The sequence below is a fragment of the Hypomesus transpacificus genome, chromosome 13, assembly GCF_021917145.1.
Source record: "Hypomesus transpacificus isolate Combined female chromosome 13, fHypTra1, whole genome shotgun sequence".
Lineage (NCBI taxonomy): Eukaryota > Metazoa > Chordata > Actinopteri > Osmeriformes > Osmeridae > Hypomesus > Hypomesus transpacificus.
In genome coordinates, this window is record NC_061072.1 from 9,764,625 (window position 1) to 9,788,608 (window position 23,984).

Below are 23,984 nucleotides of genomic sequence, written 5' to 3' on the forward strand. Positions count from 1 at the left end.
TCACAGACACAGTCACATCTTGGTGCATAATCATACATTTGGAATATAAGTTAATCATTATCGTTACTTGTATCTGGAGCATTGAATATATTGGGAATATATGTTCAACATTGTCATTACACATTTTGTATATATCTGAGGTATTGATTGTCTTTTTATTCAACAGAACATAGAACATATGAAATCGCAGCATTGAATTAGCATTCAGCATTAGCAAAATTCATTGATCTATGATCTTGAACAATATTACCAACGGTTTCCAAATATGCATTATACTGTTTCTCGACTAAACATGATAACACCAACATCATTGCCAGTAGATGGCAGTGATGATTTTAAAGCATGGCCGATGACTGCTCTCACATACAACACTGTCGTTTAAAGCAGTTGTGCATGACTAGCATGAACAATGAAAACCCATAAATTAAAGGACTAGATAGGCCTATAACCTTCAAGAAACTGAGATTTTTCCAATATTTTAGCCTGTGCTTTTCACCCATACGTACTTTGATCCACTGCCTCTCACAGAATATTGTGGTCCAGAGAACACCATGTGACGGTGCTCTGCCACCCTGTATGACTATATTGAATAAAAACTTTTGATCACAAAAAAAAGAATATTGTGGTCCAGCACGTGCAGAGGTGAGGGCAGACCAGCACATGATAGGCACCGCCAGCACGGGCACTGCACCACGGAGGAATGCCCTCTCCAACGCGTGTTACAAGTCCTACCTGGAACATATTAAATTAAACACTAAGGATAAAAGTAATACATGATGAAAGTGTACAGTAATTGTAAGTAACTGAAGAAAAACATGGGGAGAAACAATTCAGAGAACGTGGAGAAGAAGAAGAAAAGGAAGAATTCTCACTTCGGAGGGCGGAGTTAAGCGCAACAGCTGGCTTTTTTTAGAACGTGTACCTTAAAACTGGTACATAACAGGCAATAGTCTGTTGTAAATAATCGGAGATTAAGCAACAACGGCAACATCTGGTATCGCAAGTGGTACAAGCATTAAAAAAACGTTTTTGCTCAATGGTTTACAATAGAAATACAATACGTCCGATTTCTGGAATATGATCTGGGACTTTCATTGGGTTTTGAAGGTTTCTTTTGGTGGTTTTCGGGGAGTTTGACATCCTGAAGAGGTAAGATGAAAACCTACAGTAGGATCAAGTCGTTGAGTAGGCTACTAACTATATCCTTGCCATCCCATTGTAACTTGGGTGAGACGAGGTTTATACTACGGCAGGTATACTGACTTATCTGAGGGGTTTTAGGCACACTTTGTTGGAATAAGGATGCTACACTTCGTGATAATACTATGTAAAACAGCTAGTTCTTTATATTATACTTGTGCTTGTTACATAAGAGATAGGCTACATCATTATGGACTGAATGAGCAACTCACCTCAGAAGTCTGTGAAGAGGGAAAGAGAAGAACTGGACATCAATCTTGTCGGGAGAGACTGTGACTTGGAGACTTGCAACATGTCCATGTGGATGATCTTACCAGTGAGTCTACCAGTCTTCACCATCACTGGAATATGGGTTGTGTAAGTAAAATGCGGCCAATTGAGATATCAAAATACTTGTCATGATTCAGCTATTGATTTTGATTATTCCAATTGCCAGAATGCCTGATTAATGATCTGATGTGCTTTGATGCAATTCTTTATAGAATTGCTGGTGCTTCCATAAAGATGTAATACATGTATACCTGTTGTGCACGGAAGATCTATCAAAGAACAATAAAACGAGGTGGTGTGTTTAAAAAATGAACTTCCCAGAGGATGCTGGTCCACACTTAGTAATGCCATCAAGACAGACTCTAGTTGTGTGGATTCCTTGTACTTTCATTCACTTCTAATTACACACACACACACACATACACTCCACAGTTGCGTTGGCAACCATTTGTACCAACACAATTAGCACAAAAGGCGTATTTTATGTTTGACGTAGGTATTGTTTCAGGCTGTCTATACCCCCAAAGCATCTGTCAGATGGTTTGAGGGTTCCTGAAAGTGGGTGGATTTCTACTGAATTGTAGTTTATCGAAGCATCTTAATTAAGAAATCAGTGTCCATTCATAACCCAAATACTTGCAAATACCATATTACTGTAAAGAACAGAAAAAGTGGAAGTAAGGGTAGAGAGAGAAGTGGAGGGAGGCGAATAAGTAAAGGTGGAAGAAGCTGATGTGTCTGAGAGGAGGAGAGGTTAATGTAGAAGTGGAGTCAGCCCCGGTAGAAGGTCACTGCTAGAGGGACAAAGGTGCATTCTAGACTGCAGTAGTAATTGGATGGACCAATACCTCATTCCTTGACTCTAACAATTTAGTTTTATGGTGTCATCTTGTATGCCCCAAAAGCATACAAGAAAAAATTATAATAGAATTGATGACTAAGCAGGACTCACTTATAAAGTAAAGAAAAAATATACGTAAATAAATGAATATGTTTAATTAATAAATGAAAACATTAAAGTGAATACATTTGTGTGATGTACAGAAGTGTTTTGTGTTACAATGTGATATATAGGGTGGTTGCTGACTAAGATCAGGAAGTTCGTGGGGAACTGGCTTTAGAGTACGCCTGATTTATCAGAATCAGAATCGGAAAGGGATTTATTCGCCATGAAAGTTTGCACAGACAAGGAATTTACTTTGGCAGGAAGGTGCATACAATAAACATATAGGGACCTAAAATTAAAATATTACAATTTTAAGATGGTAATGTAAACAGTAAATAATTGGGTGATGATGTGTTTGGGCATCATCTCTCACCTGTCCATCAAACTACATAAGAGCACGGTTCTGCTCACCTGGATATCATCATACATTAACTTAAGTCTATGAGTGAATATTCATTTTATCAGGATCATTGCTAACATGAACCTATCCCCTATTATTCTGGATAAGTCCAAGATCTGCAGGAAATGTGTGTGTATTCAATATGATTGCTTGCTTAGTATATGACTAGGAGGGAGTCTGATGGCTGAGCGGTTAGGGAATCGGGCTATTACTCAGAAGGTTGCTGGTTCGATTCCCAGCCGTAGTCACATGATGTTGTGTCCTTGAGCAAGCCACTTCACCCTACTTGCCTCGGGGGGAATGTCCCTGTACTTACTGTAAGTCGCTCTGGATAAGAGCATCTGCTAAATAACGAAATGTAAATGTAATGACCATGTCCATCTACTTTGTAACCTACCTACATCTCAGCTGAGTCTATGCATTTTATGCAAAATTATCTTGAATTACTTCCTGGTACATCTCTATAATAAAGCCTTCCCTTGTATTCTGGGGATCTTGCAAGGCTGCAGGTATGCAGAGTGTATGGAGATCTCTACTGTTGGGACTGCAGACTGCAGAGCACTGAGAGCCTTTGGAAAGTGGGCGCTACATTTTCTTAGACCGGTTCTCAAAAGCCTCCCTGTCTGAAGCTATGGCAGTAATCCACCAATGGCTGCTTTCCTAGTCTGCTGGTGGGTTTGTTGCTCCACACTTCCTGGTAAAACTCTTTAGCTTGGCCACCATTTTTTAAGGGAAGAAAATTGAAAGTAAATGTATCACTAATTACTAATGTTAGTTCCTCCAAGTTATATAAGTAAGATGGTCTATTAGTCTACTCTTATAAGAGTTAGCAATCATACTGTTTCTGTATCTGTAGCATTTTCCCAGAAGTTCAACTGTTATCTCTTATTGTGGAGTTAATGGTTATCAATAGGCATGACCTAACGCTTCCACGTTTTCATCTCTAGCAATCAATAGAAACTCTCCAACTGTATGTTTACACTTTTAACTTGTCTACCTGGACTGTCGGCATGTTATTGATGGTACTCAGGGAGATCTCATGACACTTTGCAGTCCCCATATCGTAGAACAGTTGGACACAAATATGTGATGTCCTTCTCTCGGTTTATTTGGCTTGACCTCAGATACTGTTGAACAGACATACATTAATACCTCTGGTAGCATTAGAGCCAAGTTCTGTATGGAGGTGGTTATCCTGTGGGTGACAGATAGCTCATTGGGATGCAGGAACATAGATCCTGTGGCGTCACTGTTAGGGTTCAAATGAAGCCACCCGACCCTGACGGTGAAGTCGCTCTAAGGGTATTTATGACAGGGACTAGGCCTGACTGACCATGAAGGAGACACTGTGCTTACTCATGTGGTACATCTACAGGCTGGTACTGTAACATTGTCTCAAGACTGTAAACTGCATCTGTGATCCATTACATTAAGCACCAAACAAATACTCTCAATGGCAGTGTTTTTAAAATAGCTGTGATAGCAAGTGAAACTGTAAGCAGACATCACACCACACCTACTACATTTTTCTCACATGATTGTTTAAGATTTATCGCATGTTTTTATAGCATTCCTACTTTTTCTAAGTCATATTTTGAGACGTAACTGTGTTGGAGATCAAACGAAATGTATTGACTATAAAAGCTTTTGTTTTGTTAATGAGGAAAAAATTACTAAAATAAGTTATGTAGATGATGATACAGTACTACAATTCCCTCAATTTCCAGCTGTTTATCTCCTGCTCCCGTTTAATCGACTGTGTGACTGTTTGCTCAGCCAATCTTTTTGCTGTCTTTTCAGATATGCCTTGGCCCTGTCCAACCAGCATGTGTGCTCTGTGGACAACTGGTACAAGACTTATATCCTTCAGCTCTCCAGTGTTACATGATGATGACTGTATATGATTTCCACTTAACCAAATCAAAGCAATGTTTATGATCCAAGTCAGGACTGCTGACACTTGTTTAACACAAACTGATTATCAGAAGTTATTCATCCCCACACAGTTTTCTTGATAAAGAAAATTGAGCGTGTGTACAGAAAAAAGGGGGGAATTGATTTTTGCAAAAGAGATTCCACACAAACCTAAAGATACAGTTGGCATTCCTTTACTAAAGACAAACTTACAGTAAATCATCCTTTTACATATTCTCTGTCAAGCCAGTGAAACTACATACAATCAAGATTCAGTTTAGTATAGGTTTAGTATACTCATAATTTATTATTTTGTATATTTTGGAGGTTTATATTATATGTTAAATTGTCATAGGTGTAAACTTGTTCTGAGTACTTATATGTAATGTTATGCGAGGTTGCTTTGCGTTGTCTTGTCCTTAGAATTTCAGTGCCCAGTCTGGCCCTGTGTTGGTCTGTGCATCTGACAATAAAAGACTTGAACTTGAAGACTCAAGTTTGGAACATACTCAGTTTTGTAATACTGTTTTAAGTTAATTTTGAACTCAAATTTGCACAGAAGATGAGTACCATGATGTCTTGGATTTGTGGTTTGATGACTCATTAACAGTCTGTCATTATGTCTACTTACTTTAGTAGTGGTGTGTGACGCATTGTGGTTGGGACTGTGTGTTGAAGCATAATGACATTCAGAAGTGACACTTCTGCCATTTCACAGGAGTCACCTGACATGGCCTGTTTAAACATTTATTATGATTTTCTTCATCCTTTCATAGTAAAGTAATAACTTTAATGGGAGTAGAAGCCTGATGTACACTTCTGTCAATGTTCCTAGGTCTTACAACCAATCATGTGAAGAGGAACTATCAGTCCAGAGGGGCCCTGTCTTGTGCTGCACAGTAGACAACATACCACTCATCAGGTAAGCAATGCCAACCAATTATAACAAACTACAACAAACTATTAAAGTCTGCCATATGCAGTACAGCAATGCACAGATCTACAACTTATCTTTACATTGCCACAGAATTGTACGATTTTCTATGTGCACAGAAGACCTGAGACATAACAGAAGGTTAATAATTTTTTCCTTTTCCACGTTTTTTTTTCCTTTTCCAACTGCAAGTATTTTGTATTTCTGCATTCACAATAGTCAATTTATGGTAAAAGTTTAAAGGTCAAGTCTGTACTATACCCCTTCCACAACAGCACACACTGTACACCAAAGACCTTAGGAACAGACCATGTGAGCAAAGGTATATTGTATGAAGTCTGTGGTTACTGTCAGTTGGTTACACTACTGGATTTCACTGTCTTATATTTGCTGTTAAGACTGTTAAGGTTTCATAACCTTCCTCACCCAGCTGAGCTGTGTAGATTTATGAGATAGGCCCACACTTGTCCAGCGGGCTCAGGAATTCTGTGTCAGGGAGGTTGAGGCCTCTGTACTCTGTCAGGAAGAGAAGCTTTTGTTTAGTTTAGTGGATCCTTCACGGGCCTTTGATACATCACCACGCAAAGTCCCAGAATGTAAGCAAGAAGAAATGTTATGTTGCTCGTAGATAAGAAGCCTTTTTAAACAATATGTGTGTCCTTTTACCAAGCCTTCATGTATCTGTGTGTGCATTGCTATGTCGTTACACGACTGTATGTAGTGGAGTTGAATTACTTTAAGCTAGGTGTGTGGAATGGGCTGGAGTTTGAGGTGAGATATGCAGTATGCTCACATGTTTAGGTTATTTTAGTTGCCATCAGGTTTTCCTTTATCCAGGGATGGAAACTTTTTACTTTAGTCTGCAGCTCTGTGGACATGAAAGCTACTTACCACATCACCCATCTGCATGAGGTGGTCTTGTGTCTCTGCCAAACTCTTCCCCAGAGGAGACATTTCTGGGCCTGTTTGGGAGGGCCACAAGGTGAGCTGGGACACAAACTGTTATCTCCCCCTTTTACCCTCCCCTCCTTTGTTTCCATGACAGTAAGTGTGGGACTCTGCCTCCCGAGAGCTGCTTCTTCAGCCTGATCTGCAGCACTGGGTCCTTTATAGGTATGTCAACACTCCTGTTTGAGGTGAATGGATTAGATGAAGGGTGCCCCATCATGTGGCTGGTTGGCTAAACAGACGGTGCACTTGGGAAGTTTGAAATACAATGCGTTGAATGCGTTTTCAGACTCCAGCCACTTCAAATGTGGGTTGCTGTGCTCCAGAATTGACCCCAATGCACTTAATACTCCAGGGCTGTGTTTTTCCAGCTGCGACTGTGTGTTTCCAGCCCTGTCTGAGTTCCAAAACCTATGCCAGCACCCCTTCCCTTCTCTCTGCACTAAAATAAGTATTTTAGAACAGCCCCTCTGTGCTCCCCCATGAACCAAAAGCAACAGCCCTGACCACAGGCAACGAGTTGACTTTCCTAACAAAAATCATTTGCTCTAAAAACCTTTTGAAGTTATTTCGGTTGTTCTGTCCATGGTTCAGAGTCTAGTGTTTAGCATGGGCATGGAACTTCTGAGCTTGTTGGTACATTCAGTGTCTCTACATGAATACATGGCCTATAAGTAGCTGATAATGGCCGGGTTTCCCAGATTCGTTAAGAAGCTCTTAACGCTAAGATCTTCTTAAGAACGTTCTAAGAGCGTTCTAGAGTGCACTTAGAATGTTCTTAAGACGCTCTTAGCGTTAAGAGCTTCTTAACGAATCTGGGAAACCCGGCCAATATAATTTGATCATGGCCTATAATTTTCCAATTATCCTTGTTTAGCTTTTGTTACCAAAATGTGGTATGCCGTTCATGAATGCAGATTGTGGCTAAAGTACAGTACAGTTGTCACTGTGAATGAACTTGTTCTGCATTTTGTGTTTTGTTCCTGTCATTATAGATAGGCCTACTCTGCTCTTACATGGATAAATAAATCAAACAGAGTCAACAAAACGCTTTCCTTTTTTTATTTCAAGGACAGTTTTGGTTTTGTTATTACATAAAAACATTGTCAAGCAATCCACTTAGGAACACCATGGTTCAGTTTATTTGAACAGTTTTGACTATGGATTTTTGTGGGTTGAATGTTACATAAAAGTACAGGGGGAAATTTAGACCAAAGAAGATCAGTAAGAGTAGTTTTCTGAAAAAATGCTGGAATTTGTGAATGTTCAACAAGTTCATTCACAGTATGCAGCTTTTTTGTTTGTGTATATTATGTATCTTACAACTTGGCTATTAACACCCACTTAGTGTGTTGGTAGTTTTCATAACTACTAGTGAAACGTGATCATAATGACGTTAAAGTGTAGAACAAAGAAATGTTTTCTATTATTCTAAACTGTATGTTCTTAATTTAAAAGCTCTTATCATAGTAAATGCCTCATTGCATGTAGGTCGAAGTAATTTCAAACAGTAACTATTAGTGACTATTATTGACCCCAAAGGCAGCTGAAACACCAGGAGTAGGCCAGCAGAGATTACAACGTCATGTGTCGTTAACCCCAGATTGAGGAAAAGAGGAGGTTTAGAGAGATGTTTGCTCTACGCTGGACATATAAGACCACACTCTAACCATGAACTTGTGTTACATTTCTACTCACGGCATGCATCAAGGTTGCTGCAACTTTCCTCTCCCACTCTTCAAAGATTTCCCTTGTATATCCCTCCACCCCACAAACAATGCAGAGTTTGTGTTTGAGCACGTACTCGATGTGAAAGTTTGTTTTACTCAGAGGTGTGGTGTGAGCAGGGATGAGAGGAAGGTTCATGGCTGGAACCCCACTGACCACAAAGTGGAACCCTTACTGTGCTCTGACCAGCAAATCTGCCCAGACATCAGTAGCAAACAGTGATCTTTTTCAGGTTATCCTTTTGTCTTTTAAATCAAATGCCATCTCTGTCTCTCTCTGTCTCTCTGTCTCTCTGTCTCTCTGTCTCTCTCTCTCTCTCTCTCTCTCTCTCTCTCTCTCTATCTCTCTATCTCTCTCTCTCTCTATGTGTTGTTGACATGCACATCCAAACACCCTTTCTGGCTTTTGCTGCATGATGGACACCAGATGTGAAAAGCTTGTGCATCAGATGGTTTTGCGCAAGAATGGTTTGCTGCTCTTGGAAGTGTATTGGTGCCGCTGTACTGCCAGAGTGGTAAACCGTCCAGTTCTTAACAACAACATCCCTACAGATTGAGTCCCCAGTCAGATGCCAATTCCTAACCTGGGGTTTCTGTGATTCTGCTCAGCATCCCAGAGAGGGGTTGTGGGGCAGGGAGAAAAGCAGGGTAACTGTGCTGAGTTACATTGGGGAGTGTGAGTTAGAACTTGGCTCAACGATTGATGTTAAAGGCTAAGAGATGTGACCGCCTTGGCTTAAGGTAACAGTACTGACCAAAAATGTTAAGATTGAATTAATTTCCATCTGAGGTGTAAATTCACAGCTTTTATCACAAAGGTATATCGATTTTTTTCATTTGGAATCTTTATTTATTTTAGAAGCCAATAATAGAAACTGCAACTGTGCAAAGGAAGTGTCAGTCATAGAGGGGAACGAGGAGTAATCCCAAGTTATAAACAACTCACAGTGCCCAAATACTGCAGTTCTTAGACGAGACTCACCCTGGTATGGATGGCCTCACCACATATACCATGTCTCCTTATCTCTCTCTCTCTCTCTCTCTCTCTCTCTCTCTCTCTCTCTCTCTCTCTCTCTCCCCTCTCTCTCTCTCTCTCTCTCTCTGTCTCTCTCTCTCTCTCTCTCTCTCTCTCTCTCTCTCTCTCTCTCTCTCATTGTCTCTCTGTCTTCTCCGTCCTGTCATTCTCTACAGTGATGATGATTGGTCTGCTGAGGTATGCCCTTGTCATAGAGAAACACCAGAACTGTCTTCTCAACACGGCCAGTCTCTCCACTGGCTGGATCTGTGCCACAGGTCTCATCATGGTGGGAAACTTTCAGGTAACACACTGTGAGGTAACACACTGTGAGGCGTCTCTTTCAGGTAACACACTGTGAGGCGTCTCTTTCAGGTAACACACTGTGAGGCGTCTCTTTCAGGTAACACACTGTGAGGTAACACACTGTGAGGCGTCTCTTTCAGGTAACACACTGTGAGGTAACACACTGTGAGGTAACACACTGTGAGGCGTCTCTTTCAGGTAACACACTGTGAGGTAACACACTGTGAGGCGTCTCTTTCAGGTAACACACTGTGAGGTAACACACTGTGAGGCGTCTCTTTCAGGTAACACACTGTGAGGTAACACACTGTGAGGCGTCTCTTTCAGGTAACACACTGTGAGGTAACACACTGTGAGGCGTCTCTTTCAGGTAACACACTGTGAGGCGTCTCTTTCAGGTAACACACTGTGAGGTAACACACTGTGAGGCGTCTCTTTCAGGTAACACACTGTGAGGTAACACACTGTGAGGCGTCTCTTTCAGGTAACACACTGTGAGGCGTCTCTTTCAGGTAACACACTGTGAGGTAACACACTGTGAGGCGTCTCTTTCACTGCAGACAAATCAGTTTTAAAAGCTGTTGTGGTATGTTAGAAATATTAGCTGTCTGCATTGGGTTGTCTTCTAAAGTCTGTTGTTTGTCCTTTACATACAGTATATGAGTATGCTGTACCAATAAATACACTGGTTTCTTCATATAACAGACTGTCCTATGGCATAAGACCCCTATTACATCAGTTGAAAACAGAATTAATTTTCCAGAAAGCACATGATCATTATCTGAAGTTCACTGCATCCGGCCATTGTAAAATACAATGACTTTATTGAAGCCACATTGAAGCGTTTGATAGTCAGGCAGCATGGGTCACTCAGGTGGGGTCTATGTAACTCCACTCTCTTACTCCTCCAAGGGCTCAATTAAAGACTTTCCCAAAAGCTCAATTAATGGCATTCACATGGTAAATTGTTCAGATTTAATGCTTTGATGGGACCAGGGAAATGATTGCGGCTTCTTCCTAAATGAGGTCAGGAGCTCTACCTATGGCAGATGTATGTTTGAGAATAACAAGTTGGTAATGAGCCGTTGAGATATCACCTTACAAAGTTGTTTTTAGTAAGCGGATGCCATGACAACCAGAAGTGAAGGGTCTCGTTGGTCCCTTTCTTATATAAACAACCTTCCCCTCAAGCTCCAGAAGTAGCATCGCCCTTCACAAACCGCTCTGAGCTCATGGTTACTTCCTTGCACCCACGTTTCTGGTGCTAGGAAGATATGCACGCCACTAAATCACCCCCCCCCCCCCCCCCCCCCTTTCGTTGTTGTGATTTACAAACCGGAGGAATGTAGTGGAGGAGAAGAAAGGTTTTTTTCCTCAGTAAAGTTTCTAGTATCATTCACAGAGGATGTAGCTATGTGAGCTTGGCCTCAGCGTGTGTTTGCATGCTTCATCCTGGTGTGGCCAGTGAGTTCTGTTCCCCTTACCCCTGCAGGCTACATTCTCTTGGTAGGTCTTCCAAACACATCTTTTTATGTTCTTTTGGAGACTGGCAGCCAGACTTCTGAGGTGAAATTATCTTGTAAACATGAGGTTTTGGCTTCCGTGGAATTCATGCGTTCTTTCCCTTGGTTGACTTTTGAAGAGTTCTAGATTTTTGCTTTCACGGTGTGAGCTGTCCCTGTTCCATTCCTAGACCAGTACATCCTGAACCATCTATCCAGAAAGTGTCTTCATCCAGTCTAACTCATTGAGTAATTCCATATGGAGATGCTTAGACTACATACTTTGTTTATTGATCCTTATTAAACCCTCATGATATTAGACATTTTTTAGGAAATTAATGTAATGAGAACATGATTTACAAGTCATAGTTATGTATGAATGTTATGTATTACACATAGTGATGGATGGATGGATGGGGAACCAGCCAGAGACCTACTCGAACACACTTAGCTCACATGCTTTAAAGTGATGTAGAGCATTTTTACTGCTTAGTTTGAGTCTGTTATAGGGGGCAGTGTTTTTGTTACCATTGGGTTACTGCCAGGAATGTAGTTCATTTTCAGCATTTGAAATTGACAGGGACATTTTTGTTTGGGTAATGTGCAAGGGCAGATAAGAAAGTAACATTGCAAAACTTTACTGGGCTTCTGTAACTTGGTTTACACGGTGCTCACAGCCTTTTGCAGTCTGCCTGTTGTGTGGTGGAAGAATAGAGAGTCCAGGTAGGGCTGTGGGTCGGAGGTCAGAGGTCAACGTTCTGTCACTGTGCTTACCGTGTGTGTGTGAGGTGTGTTGTTCAGATTGCTGTGAGGCTGTCTGCAGATGCCTATGTTCCATCAGCGATGGCACTATCACACATCCTCTTTTTGCTAGCTTCTGATTAGCTAGGAGCCCCACCTCCCTGTCTGTGCTGCATGAGTGAATCCACCTTCCTATACTCTTTACGTAATGAGGATCCCAATTTGCCACTGTATGAACTGGAACCACCGGAGCTTGCAAGGCCTTTGTGAAAGAGCACCTTCTTTACAGCTCACTAACTGTTTGTGGACAAGATGAGTGTCTGAATCTACAGTAGAACAGACATATTCGAGTCAATGACTCAAGCAGAACAACCAACAATAAAGAGTTTTAGTGTCTGAGGACTAGTTTCTGATAGCTTTGTCAAGGTTGATGCTTGTCACATAGTTTTCCCACCCTGTGATTGCAGATAATGAGTGATTAACTTTAATTATTGAAAGATAATCAAAAAAGAATGGCATCCGAAATTAGAATTTGGCCTTGAACTTCATTTAACAGTCCATGAAAGTGGTGTTGTTTTAAATAGGTGTGGACCCTTAATATTGTATATGATAAGACAACTGCTACCTTCCCTTCTGATTTACCCTTAACATTTGTGTTTTTTTTTGTATATTTGATTACACTATGTAGAAGGAATGATAATGCATGCTGAGACTACAGTGAATTATCCTGCCAGTTCTGTCTTTCAGAATGATTGTTGCTCATTCACTCCATCTCCAGATTTTGCATCCTTCTGGGGCAAATTGTCCTTTTTCTTCCTGATAAATCCCAGGAATAGTTCTTTGAGCAACACCTTGACAACACAGTAATGGGAGGTCATAGTGACTCTGAGTGTGTTTTCCTGTGTCTCTCTTTCAGGTTGACTTTGCCAAAGTCCTTCACTACGTGGGTGCTGGGGTAGCCTTCCCCACCAGTGTTCTGTTTGTGTGTCTCCAGTCTGCCCTGACTTACCGGTTAGCAAAAACCCAGGGAGAATACAACATGGGCCATCTGCGTGTGGGAATGACTCTGCTTGCTTTTGTTTCACTTGTGCTCAGTATCCTTTTTGAAATGTTTTGGAGATCAAGCACAGAGAGTGAAGATGGAGTTAATAGATTACTGAATGAGTTGGTGATATTTAGTAACGCCTGACGTAGTCATGGATGAAGTCTTGCAGTCAATCTTTCCAGCAGTACAGTCGTTTTTTTCCACCCTTTAGAAGTTTGTGGTTGTCACAGTAACCAGTGACGTAACCCAGTCTGTTTTTTTCCAGTGTTACAAGGCCCTCTGCTGGAAAATGAGTCACAGTACATTTCATGTGAATGGTTGTGTGTGTATTCCTTATATATACATTATTTCTTGCCGATCCGGTTACTGCAATCTCCTTAACCTCCTGTCCTCCAGGTGGCGTCTTCTTTGTCCAGGAAAGCTACACTCTGCAGCACGCCTCTGCCATATTCGAGTGGCTGTTTTGCATGATCATCATGCTCTTCTATGGGACGTTTGCCTTTGAGTTCAGAGGCATGTCTGGGGACACCCTGATGGTCCTGGCCAGAGGTGGAGTGGTCCGGGTCTTATCCAACTCCGACCACAAGGTAGAAGTAACAAGGGGATCAAACCATCACCAGCAAGAGACTCTGAGCATGATGTAGGCTATCCAGAGGAGGTTGCAGTGCTCCCGACCAATCACGTATAAGCTGAAGGATGGGTTGGTGGACAGTATACATACAAGATGGAGGATTGAGGAGCCAATCATTTTCCAGTGTTGAGCATGAAGATGGACCATGAAAGTAGTCAGGTCTTTATTTGCACCGACTTTAGCTGTAACACCAAAGCTTTTTTAACCTACGACAAAAAAGGAATATTTGATAGTTGTACAGACAAAAGTGTATATAGCATGTGTTACAAGTGCCTTTTGAAACAGTAGACCATACACAAAGACACAACTCATACTACAGGTACGCGCCGTGCACACACCCAACACACACAAAACAAAATCGCTTTCCCTCACTTCAGTAATTAAAGAATCCCTCACACACACAAGGACTTGCTGTCTTGCCAGTATCTTGGAGGTGCCTTGTAAGTCTTAAAGGATGTCGGTCAGTAATGGTGTTTTTTATGTTGGCTCTTCAATCACTGAACTTTTTTCTTCTCAGGAATATCTGTTCCATCACTAAGTTCTGCTCAGTGCCTCTTAATAGGAACAAATATATTCAAAGATAGATATGGATGTATTATTCTTTTATGTATATTCTTTCAACAGGTAATTATTATATTGTGTAAACATTTTTACATGTAAAAAGTATTGCTTTAAAAAGACAACCAAACATCAAGATATGTTGAGAGGATTTATCCTTTTGAAAGGGTTGGGTGAATGTTTAAAAAATGATATATTTTTAAATCTGTAGAAGGCACTACATAGATATTGAGGTGTCTTAACTGTTGATAAGAGTTTTTGACTGTTTGCTCCTCCACTGATTTAAATGGGACCAAATTATCACTTTGAATGCCTTTTTGAAAATGTACATTGTTATTGTAAACTCTTTATTGCATTTTGTGATTTATTTTTGTTTTATAATGTATGCTGCAGAATATTTCAGGTATTAAAATAAAATATAAATATGTATTGTGCTTGATACAATATTAGAAAACACTAATGTTAAAATGTTTTATTTTTCAAAAAGCTTATTTACATTCTTTAGCATTCCTCATAAGCAAGTAAAAGCTATGGATGTGTTTGAAAAGATCTGCACACCAATACTGTGTTGTTAAGAGCATGTGTCACATTATTCTCTTCTCTTCTTCTGTTGTAGAATAATTTGACTGTTAATTGCCATCATCCCTTTAAAGTATTTTCCGGCTGCCATTTCTAGTAGACATTATGGTTATCTGTTTTTCCGTTCATAAAATATTTCCACATAAAGCCCTTGTTAAACATGCAGACCTATCAATGAATAATGTGTAAAATCAACCACCATTTGATTAAACAACAGGTTTTAGACAAAGGGATTGAATGTGTCAACAATAGTTACGACATATTTGTTGGTATTGATCATTATTAAGACATTGTGTTTCTCGGTAGCAAATGATCACTACAGAGTAATGTTTGGCTACTCTGCCTTTTAATTTGGTCATTGGCTTTTTATGAAAAGTAGTTTAGCACATATAGAAGTAGTCTAATGTGTATTCAACCTGACAAAATATTATGATTCCAGCTCTAGGACAGCCTTGCAAACTACAGCTATACCAAGAGATAAATAAACGTGTATCATACCGTATGAACAAGAGTGTGCGGATTGTAGCTGTGAGTTAAAAATACCTGAAAGCCATGTGATCTGATGACCGCTGAGAGGGAGGTTATAAATCACAGACCCCCCCCCTTCCCTGTACCTCCCCTTAAGACAGATATTTGGGGTCTTATTTTCCACAGAAAGATCATATACCCCATCCTCTCCCCTTCCCTCCTTCCCTAACAGCTGCCTCTCCCCTTCCCTCCTTCCCTAACAGCTGCCTCTCCCCTTCCCTCCTTCCCTAACAGCTGCCTCTCCCCTTCCCTCCTTCCCTAACAGCTGCCTCTCCCCTTCTGGATCACAGCAGCCCTTTAGACAGCTGTAACTGCCACTGTCTGATGCCCTACACCTTCACACACATTAGAAGTTCAGATTCTTTGCAACTTCCCAAGGAAACTCCTTCCTGCCAAAATGACCGTAGCAAGCTGTCTTCTGGTAGATGGGCCTCTTCAAATCCAAGTCTCTGTATACATTCAAATAAGATCAATCGTAAAATCATCATTCAAATCGTGTACCGCCCGTATTACATTAACATTTAGTCATTTAGCAGACGCTCTTATCCAGAGCGACTTACAGTAACTACAGGGACATTCTCCCCGAGGCAAGTAGGGTGAAGTGCCTTGCCCAAAGACACAACGTCATTTGGCACAGCCGGGAATCGAACCAACAACCTTCTGATTAATAGCCCGATTCCCTAACCACTCAGCCATCTGACCCCCACGTATTACACGTATTACCATTAACCAACCCTGAGTGGCTACCAGATGAAAATTATGTGTGGAACATTCAAGATCCTACTCGCCTCACTATGACCCCTGGTCTGAGGTCAAAGTTCTTGTTGACAATCTGTAACAGCTCCTTCTCATTCTTCTGGGAAGAACCGTAGGTGAAAAGGGATATGGATAAAGGGTGGGCCACTCCAATAGCATAGGCCACCTGTAAGAGAGAGACAGATCACTTTGAAATGCAGACTGAGATGGTAAATATCCTCTCTCAGCTTGGCAAAGTTAATTTGGTCCACTCACCTGTACCAGGACCCTCCTGCAGAGATTGGCCTTGACCAGGGATTTAGCCACCCAACGGGCAGCATAGGCTGCGGAGCGGTCCACCTTGGTGTAGTCTTTACCAGAGAAGGCTCCTCCCCCATGGGCCCCCCAGCCACCATAGGTGTCCACAATGATCTTCCTACCAGTCACACCCGCATCACCCTGTCAGAGAAACCCGTTGTACAGTGTATGAGATAGTACTCAGTACAGAAGTTGAACTAATAATGGTCTTTATTAGCCATTTCTTGGAGCCTGTCAAGGAAACACAGCTTTGCAAATGGGTTGAAAACAGGAAGTGAGAGGAAGTGGTCATAGACGGTACAGGGGGAGTTTTAACCTGAGGTCCACCAATGACAAAGCGTCCACTGGGCTGTAGGTGGTAGATGGTGTTCACATCCAGGTACTTGGAAGGAACCACAGCTTTGATGACCTTCTCTTTGAGAATCTCCTTCTGTTCCTCTAGACTGACAAAGTCATCGTGCTGCACTGAAATGACCACTGTGTGGACTCTCCTGGGGATGACTGCACCATTCTCCTGGGTGTAGTGAACGGTGACCTGGAGAGGAGAGGGGGAACCGGGAGATAAGATATTTAATGTAGTTGGTGTAGGCTGAATTCTATTTAGGACTGTATGAGTGTTACTCAGTTTCGACCCATTTGTTCAAACAGTAAATCAGATGTTGAGGGGCAAATTGAGATCTGTCAAACATCTCTTTGGTCACTGTCACTATCACTCAGAAACTCCAAATAGCTCCTTCAGGGCTCGTCTTCCACACCGGGTCAATCGTTTCATGCTGGAGATTTTCCAAAGCGCACTGTGCGTAGCAGATGGGCAGGGGGGACCTCTAAAGACTAATCATAGTGGAGTGGAGTTGTGCATGTTGAGTCAAAACCCTCCCCATACAGGGCAGAAATAGTCCATGGAATGAGTCCAAGCTTAGAAATGCAAGGTATCTGTGTAAATATTGACAACTGGTGTTGTGTGTAAACGTCTCATGTGACTTTCCGTTGAAAGATGATAACATGGCACAAAACTTTAAATGGAGACGTAAAAACTGTTTGTGCGGGTGCTCATGTTGAAACCCTGTTAAAGGTCTCCGTGTGATTCATGGGGGGTCAGTGAATGACGTCAGCAGGGATGGGCTCAGGAGTGATTGCTATTGGGCAGGCCCCCCAGCATCATACCTGGGTTTTAGAATCGGGGCGCAGCCATGGGACTGTCCCGTTCCGCCTCAGTTCCGCCATCTTGGAGTTGAGTTTGTGGGCGAGGACGATCGTCAGAGGCATGCACTCCTCTGTCTCATCAGTTGCGTAGCCAAACATCAGACCCTGAAAACAAGTAATATGGGCTGTAGAAAGTTTCAAAATCCAATAGAATGTTAAAATTTTTGTCAGTTGGTTTGCATCCTTCTCTTATCACAGAGGAAAGAGTGGAAACCTGATCTCCCGCTCCGATGTCATCCTCAGTGCGGTCGATGTGAACACCCTGGGCAATATCAGGGGATTGCTGCTCTAGAGCCACAAGCACATTGCAGGTCTTATAGTCAAAACCTGGAAAGACAGAAAAAAAATGTTTAAGGTGCACATTACATACACACAGGTGTTATCATCTCACAATAATAACAAATATTTGTTATTTCTATAAAGTATTACCTTTATCGGAGTTGTCATAGCCAATATATCTGATGGTGTCTCTCACCACTTTCTGATAGTCTACGTTAGCCCGAGATGTGATCTCTCCACAGAGCAGAACCATTCCAGTCTTACACACTGTCTCTGTTGACAACACAACACATTTCATACAGTATTTCGGTTATTTTCTCTCGTTCACAAATGCTTCAACTCTGCTGCCCTCCAGTGGCGAGCTGTGCTCTTTCACTCACCACAGCCAACCTTGGCATCAGGGTCTTGCTTCAGGTGAGCATCTAGCACAGCATCGCTGATCTGGTCGCATATCTTATCTGGGAAACATTGACGTAACTAAGTGACACTGTGTTACAAACCAGTTTGTCTGGCAAAGCAAGATAACTGCATTACTTTGATCCCAATGGTCGTTCCCCCAGTTGGGGGAGTGATTTCCTTCCCTGACCTTTTTCTTGCGTGAGGCTGGGTATGAGGGACTGCCTAAGGTTGGATTTCACCACCCTTCCATCACTGTACTCCTGGCTCATATTAAGTGCTACAGCCCTCGGAATAGCCCTTGCATCTGTGAATGCATAGCTCGTGCTTTACTCCAAAGACTATGACTGGCGTTGCCAAAATTCAACTTCGGGGACCATATATATGTTCAGAGCACTGCTACTATGTACACATGGGTCCACACCACATTATTAGCATGCATATGGTGTTTCCTCATAGATCAAAGGATGTGCGTTTAAAGCATGTCAAACTTTATTTGGGGAAACGTGTGGTAAGAGGTTTACAGTATTTACAGCAGGTCAAGCTGTTTCTGACAAGTTGTACTGACATTAAATTAAGAGAAGGCACTAGGTCATGCGAAGCAGGTGTAAAAGCTCATGTTCATTGGCATGGAGCCAAGTAAGTGAGTAAGTGTGAGGTAAGTATACAGTATGTTACGTTGGGTATTTGAGTACAATAGAACTGGTAGGATCCTGGAATGTGCTAATCAACATTGTTCTTATCAACATGATTACACACAGATAAGATGTTGCTGTGTTGATGTGTTAACATGTCAGTGATCTTGTCATGTCTTATTAACTCAATTGACACATGTTCACCCTGCCTTACTGTACATTCAACATTTTGACGACAGTCGCCATTGAGTAACAGTAGCACATGTTCTCTGTGTTGAGTGCTTGCCAATCAAATGTCAACATAATATTACTACTTTGCCGCATATGTGCATCAGACATTAAACATGGAAAACATCTATTTGCATTTTAATGACCCTGAGAAGAAGGTTCTGTCTTCTCAAATATGAGTTTTTCACACGTGAACAAATCACATTAACTAAAGGAACTGCAGTGTGGGTAGACTCTCCTGCCTTATTAAGCATGTTTCCATGATGGGAACCATGCCTGTTATGGTCAATATGTAGAATAATGACCAAAAGATATTCTTCTTACCAGGGTGTCCTTCTCCCACAGACTCAGAGGTAAACATGAAGGACCCATCGTAGTGCTGGGAGTCGTAGTCCACTGACCCATTCATCCTGTTTTCGTCTTTCAGCTTAGATCTAAGAGTGTGCTGTGAACACTGTGTTGGGTATTATGTCCGAACCTCTTTTGAAAAAGGACAGAAGTTGAATGAGACTCTGATGCTTCTAGAAATGCAGTATTATCACCCAGTGCAGAGCCCACCACACTCACATACTCTGTGAAGCAAAGACAACATACACCCTCATATACGCACACTTACACTGAGAGGGGGAGGGGGGCATGTGAACCAATGGGTCAGACCATTCAGAAGAGAGAAGAGAGAGGGTGGGATTAGAAGTTCTTGGAAAAACTTATTTAACTCATCATATGCGAAACATTGGCCTTCAGTGTCAACTATAATATACACATATGACATATGGCATATGTACCAATTATTTCAAATTCCGTCTATATAAATCTGGTGTGCACCCTCCTGGTATATAAATAAGTATTTAATTTATTCAGGATTTTCTTTTGATGTTTCCCGCACTCTCGTTTCCCCATGTTCTCTTTTGTAGTAACTGGGGACCCCTGAGTTTCCTGGTGGGACGTAGGTGACTGTACACAGATCACAGCAGAATTCTATGCAGTTCTGGGGCTGTTGAATGGATAGATTTATTGGCAAAAGTTGCATAATTTAATCATATAAATAAATATTTGCAAGCTCTAGCCTACATTTTTGGTAGTAAATGGAAATGTTTTGAACGTTGATATCTTAAAAAATCTCCAACACAAATGTTGAGTCAAATACGTTTTTGGTGTTCTCTAAAAAGTATTGCATGTAGCTTAGTTATGGGTAGGCTAACTGTTATAAGCTTTCACTTTTTAAACAATCCTTTTATGAACCGTGCACGTGTTTGTGTTCTAATGCTTGGGATCGGGTGTTGGTGAGGGGTGAGCTTGGCCTTGCTGGCAGAGCAGTGCGACAGGGTGATCAGTGCTAAGATCCAGTTTCCCCTCCAATAGTTCAAGGGAATGTGGCAGCTGTTGGGTGTGTACAACAGTCCACGTCGGTATATTCCGACTGCAGTCCGACTCTAGACAGTGTGACCAGCAATCACAGATTTCTTTGAACGCAGCCCGAAGAATGATTCGCAGCCGAAACAAAATAAAACTTGATGCATCATTTTGTTATTTACACAAAAAAAATCTTCGAGGTTTGAAGAATGATCCTGAGTGAGTGTGCTAGATAACACTAGCTATATATCTCTAGACGTATGCATGTTTGTAGTAGGCTTGGACAATTCAATTTGATCAAACAACAAATACATTGACATAACTCTCATCGAAATAACTTAACCAATAAACTTAATCTATTGCTCCGAAGACCTTGGTCTTGGATTGTGTTTCAATTCAAGATGGAACTTTGTCGTTTGGAACAAACAGAGGGACCAGTCTTAAAGTGACACTGTTACCATGGGGATTCAACACATTTCCGGATGCATTTAGTACTGAAGTGAAGGGAAAATACTGGTTTGTTTCAGATCTAATTTTTCATAGATCTAGCTATTTTGGATTCACACAATCCTCTCTTTAAGCTTTTAATGAATAATACATCAAAACATATTTCGACTTGTCAGCTGTATTTCAATTTTAAATTTGACAAACTCAACAAACTTATAATTAGAAGCTAATATCGATCTTGCTAAAATGCTCACAATTCTTGCAAAATTAAGCTATACTTTACTGAAATGATAACCCTCATTACAGCAATGAACATTAATACTCTAGTTAACTCAAAGTTGAATTTTAAGAAGCTATCATAATGCAGTATAATCATTCCTTTATAGCCAAATATGGACTCTGAATACTTGAAAAAGGGCATGGGAAAATGTCTCACGGAGGGGTTAGCCGAAGTGTCCGAGCAGCGCCCGATGGATCCAATCGAGTTTCTAGCCCACTGGATTTACAAGTACAAAGAAAACATGGATTATGAGGAGAAAGTAAGTGACGTGTTGTTCCAACGGCTGCCATTAAGGGGCAGCCTATATCTAGTGTTACCAATACCGTAAGTCACATACTATAACAAAGGCTATATCAAAATGTTCATGTCAAATTATAAGCTTCCCTGTGCTGTTTATGATAATTAAAGAAAAAGGCACACCAGAGACTACTGGAGCAAGAGCAGGAGAAAGCCAGGAAAGAACATTTATACCTGAAGCAAATGAAGGAGGAGGAGGACAAGATCAGGGAGTCGCTGGAGGAATCCAAAGTAAGCCGGGGAACAGAAAAAAAACAGACAACTTATTTTGTATTTGAACAACCATAATGGTTTATTTGTGCCATTTTTGCAGCCACCAGAGGGACTGATTGCAACACCTCTCTCGGATCCTTTACCAGAGAGGCCGAAGACATCCAACAGCCCTAAGCTTGCTGCAGTGGTGGAGGGGGACAACACTGTACGTTTTCATACAAATTCAAGACAGATGTGTTTGTGTTTTGCTGTTATACTTTTAGATAACACAAGTATGGTTAAGTACTACTGTGTATTATATAGCACAGTTAAAATAAAATACCTGATAAATAATCCCACAATGCACTTTGACAAGATACTTACAAACAAGGACCCATTGTGGATAGGAAGCTTAGCAAAACTTTTAAACAATAAATCACTGACTGCCGAGACAGTTCAGAACAGGATTCAAAGATGGACCTGATCAACCCCATCATCAGATCTCTCAGGGCGTTGGCGATGCGAATGAGCCTCATGATTCAGACATACCCATCATCGCCCCTCTGCAAACCAAACAGGAAACAGAGGAAATCCAAAACAAAGTATTGGAGGATATCACAGTAGAGGAGGTGGTGACAAGTGTTCCACACTAATATATTTTCTCCTGGTGGTGGTGCTATCCTATCCTCAGTGACTCAAAACTCCAATTTCTTATGGGATTTTACAGTTCTGACCTTTTGCCTCTGGTGATTTGTGCATGATGACATCATCACTTGTCCGGCGTAAAGAATATTGTTTGAAAAATATTAAATGAGGTGGTGTATCTGCCAGGGGAAAGTCGCAGATGATGTAACAGCTCCAGCCCTCACAGATCCAACTCTGGCAGAGCCAGAGGAGAGAGACTCTGCCCCTGTCGATCCCCTCAGATCCCAGGTCAAAGACTCTGAAGAGATGCCTGTGGAGAAAACTAAAGTAGAGTCAGAGTACACCGATGACCAAGATGGAGAAAAGGTGACGTGTTCTCTATTTTATAAAACAATGGCAGAGTATGAGGTGTCTGTTGATATAGATCAGTTATCAGTTGCTCTGGCATCTAAGGTTTTGTCTGTCTAAATGGCCAACAGATGACTCATAAACCTAAGGCCAGTGAACCTGATGAATCCACACAAGGTTTGTCACTTTCAGGAAAAAAGAGCGGTGAAGTCAAACCAGATGAAATTCTATCTGAGGAGCCACAAAAAGAAGAGAAAAGTATTTCACCTAATCACCTGGACAAAGATAAGGTGATGTTCTACAAAAACTTATTTAAAAACAAATGACCACTGAAGAATAATAGCTACTGACAGAATAGGTACAATAACAGACACCCCCAAAAGAGAAAGGGAGGAACAAAAAGAATAATGTGACTTGACAGAAAAAAGGAGAGCAAGCCTAGAGAGGACTGGAGCAAGGACAGGATTAAGTCTGAAAGTCAAAGGTAACGTGAGGATCTGTTAAACAGAGCCATTCAAGACAACAAGCAGCATTTCCCAGTCAGAGAGGCAGCAATGTCCTGAAGCCGAGGAGACGTCCAGTTATAGAAACCCACCGACAGAAAGAGAGAGAGACAGAGAGAAAGACAGAACAGGGATTGTTATAATACTTTACAAGTGTTCTTCTGATAAACTCGTCGCAGGAGCCAGACAAAGCAGAGACTAGTGGGGCAGCAGATGACACTGCAACTGCGGAGAGCAGTGATCTTAAATCAAACGTCACACCAATTGTGGAGGGGACGGTGACATCAGAGGGGGTACTTGAAAACTCGGCTCCTGTTGATGAAGTCCAGGTGACAGTATCTGAAAGTGCCTTTGAGATTATTTAGTGTTGCACAAACAGAATGGCTGTATGACACTAGTTAAAATGTCAAATATTCACTGAGCCTTTTTCTTTTTCAGGAAGAAGAGGCATAACAGTGCTGATGAATATCATTCTACATAACATGAGAGTTGTTTATTACAGATAGTGTGTACTCAACCATAAATGTGTTCAATATATGATGTAAACTGAATTGGACCACTGATGTAATTTTGTAATCGTAACTGATTATCCTGTAGCACAATGGTAACAGCTTTGTTTTTAATCAAAGATAAATTAACGGAGTAGGCCTATATCTGTTTCGCCTCTTGAGCTTTTTTTTATGTAGCCTAATGTCCCACTTATTGTGATTATAGAACATAGAAAACAAATGATAAAACCAGCAAGCTCAGACATCATCATCCGAATGATAACCTTGATGATGGCGCCACACTGATAAGCCACATCTGAGGGGCATCTACCCCAATCAAGCCACGGTGACGCTAGGCCTATTCATTCCCATAATACCTCTGATAGGCTACTT

At 41.3% G+C, this 23,984-nt stretch overlaps 3 protein-coding genes across 7 annotated transcripts; 2 read left to right on the plus strand and 1 right to left on the minus strand.

Annotated features, from left to right (window-relative positions):
- The first annotated feature begins 679 nt into the window (after nucleotides 1-679).
- On the plus strand, nucleotides 680-14,564 carry LOC124475702 (transmembrane protein 150A-like). Of its 2 annotated transcripts, XM_047032492.1 has the most exons (8): nucleotides 681-1,149; nucleotides 1,374-1,557; nucleotides 4,617-4,664; nucleotides 5,566-5,652; nucleotides 6,710-6,777; nucleotides 9,531-9,658; nucleotides 12,820-12,997; nucleotides 13,345-14,564. In XM_047032492.1, the coding sequence occupies exons 2-8, from the start codon at nucleotides 1,400-1,402 to the stop codon at nucleotides 13,590-13,592; spliced, it is 915 nt and encodes a 304-aa protein (XP_046888448.1). In that variant the 5' UTR covers nucleotides 681-1,149; nucleotides 1,374-1,399; the 3' UTR covers nucleotides 13,593-14,564. The 2 variants fall into 2 exon arrangements, with proteins under 2 accessions (XP_046888450.1, XP_046888448.1); XM_047032494.1 differs by lacking the exon at nucleotides 4,617-4,664 and having other exon boundaries at nucleotides 680-1,149.
- On the minus strand, nucleotides 14,090-19,630 carry LOC124475701 (S-adenosylmethionine synthase-like). The gene is made up of 9 exons (XM_047032491.1): nucleotides 19,363-19,630; nucleotides 18,160-18,237; nucleotides 17,930-18,052; nucleotides 17,715-17,827; nucleotides 17,462-17,605; nucleotides 16,614-16,832; nucleotides 16,256-16,438; nucleotides 16,033-16,166; nucleotides 14,090-15,693 (listed from the first exon to the last, which is right to left on the minus strand). Exons 1-9 carry the CDS (start codon nucleotides 19,445-19,447, stop codon nucleotides 15,591-15,593), a joined length of 1,182 nt encoding a protein of 393 aa, XP_046888447.1. The 5' UTR covers nucleotides 19,448-19,630; the 3' UTR covers nucleotides 14,090-15,590.
- An 827-nt stretch (nucleotides 19,631-20,457) lies between these two features.
- Nucleotides 20,458-23,914, plus strand: dydc2 (DPY30 domain containing 2). 4 transcript variants are annotated; one of them, XM_047032022.1, is made up of 10 exons: nucleotides 20,458-20,610; nucleotides 20,762-20,907; nucleotides 21,225-21,377; nucleotides 21,527-21,646; nucleotides 21,729-21,833; nucleotides 22,063-22,236; nucleotides 22,439-22,618; nucleotides 22,732-22,890; nucleotides 23,283-23,432; nucleotides 23,542-23,914. In XM_047032022.1, the coding sequence occupies exons 3-10, from the start codon at nucleotides 21,231-21,233 to the stop codon at nucleotides 23,554-23,556; spliced, it is 1,050 nt and encodes a 349-aa protein (XP_046887978.1). In that variant the 5' UTR covers nucleotides 20,458-20,610; nucleotides 20,762-20,907; nucleotides 21,225-21,230; the 3' UTR covers nucleotides 23,557-23,914. The 4 variants fall into 4 exon arrangements, with proteins under 4 accessions (XP_046887978.1, XP_046887977.1, XP_046887979.1 ...); XM_047032021.1 differs by having other exon boundaries at nucleotides 23,283-23,914; XM_047032023.1 differs by having other exon boundaries at nucleotides 22,108-22,236; nucleotides 23,283-23,914.
- Nucleotides 23,915-23,984: the final 70 nt, after the last annotated feature.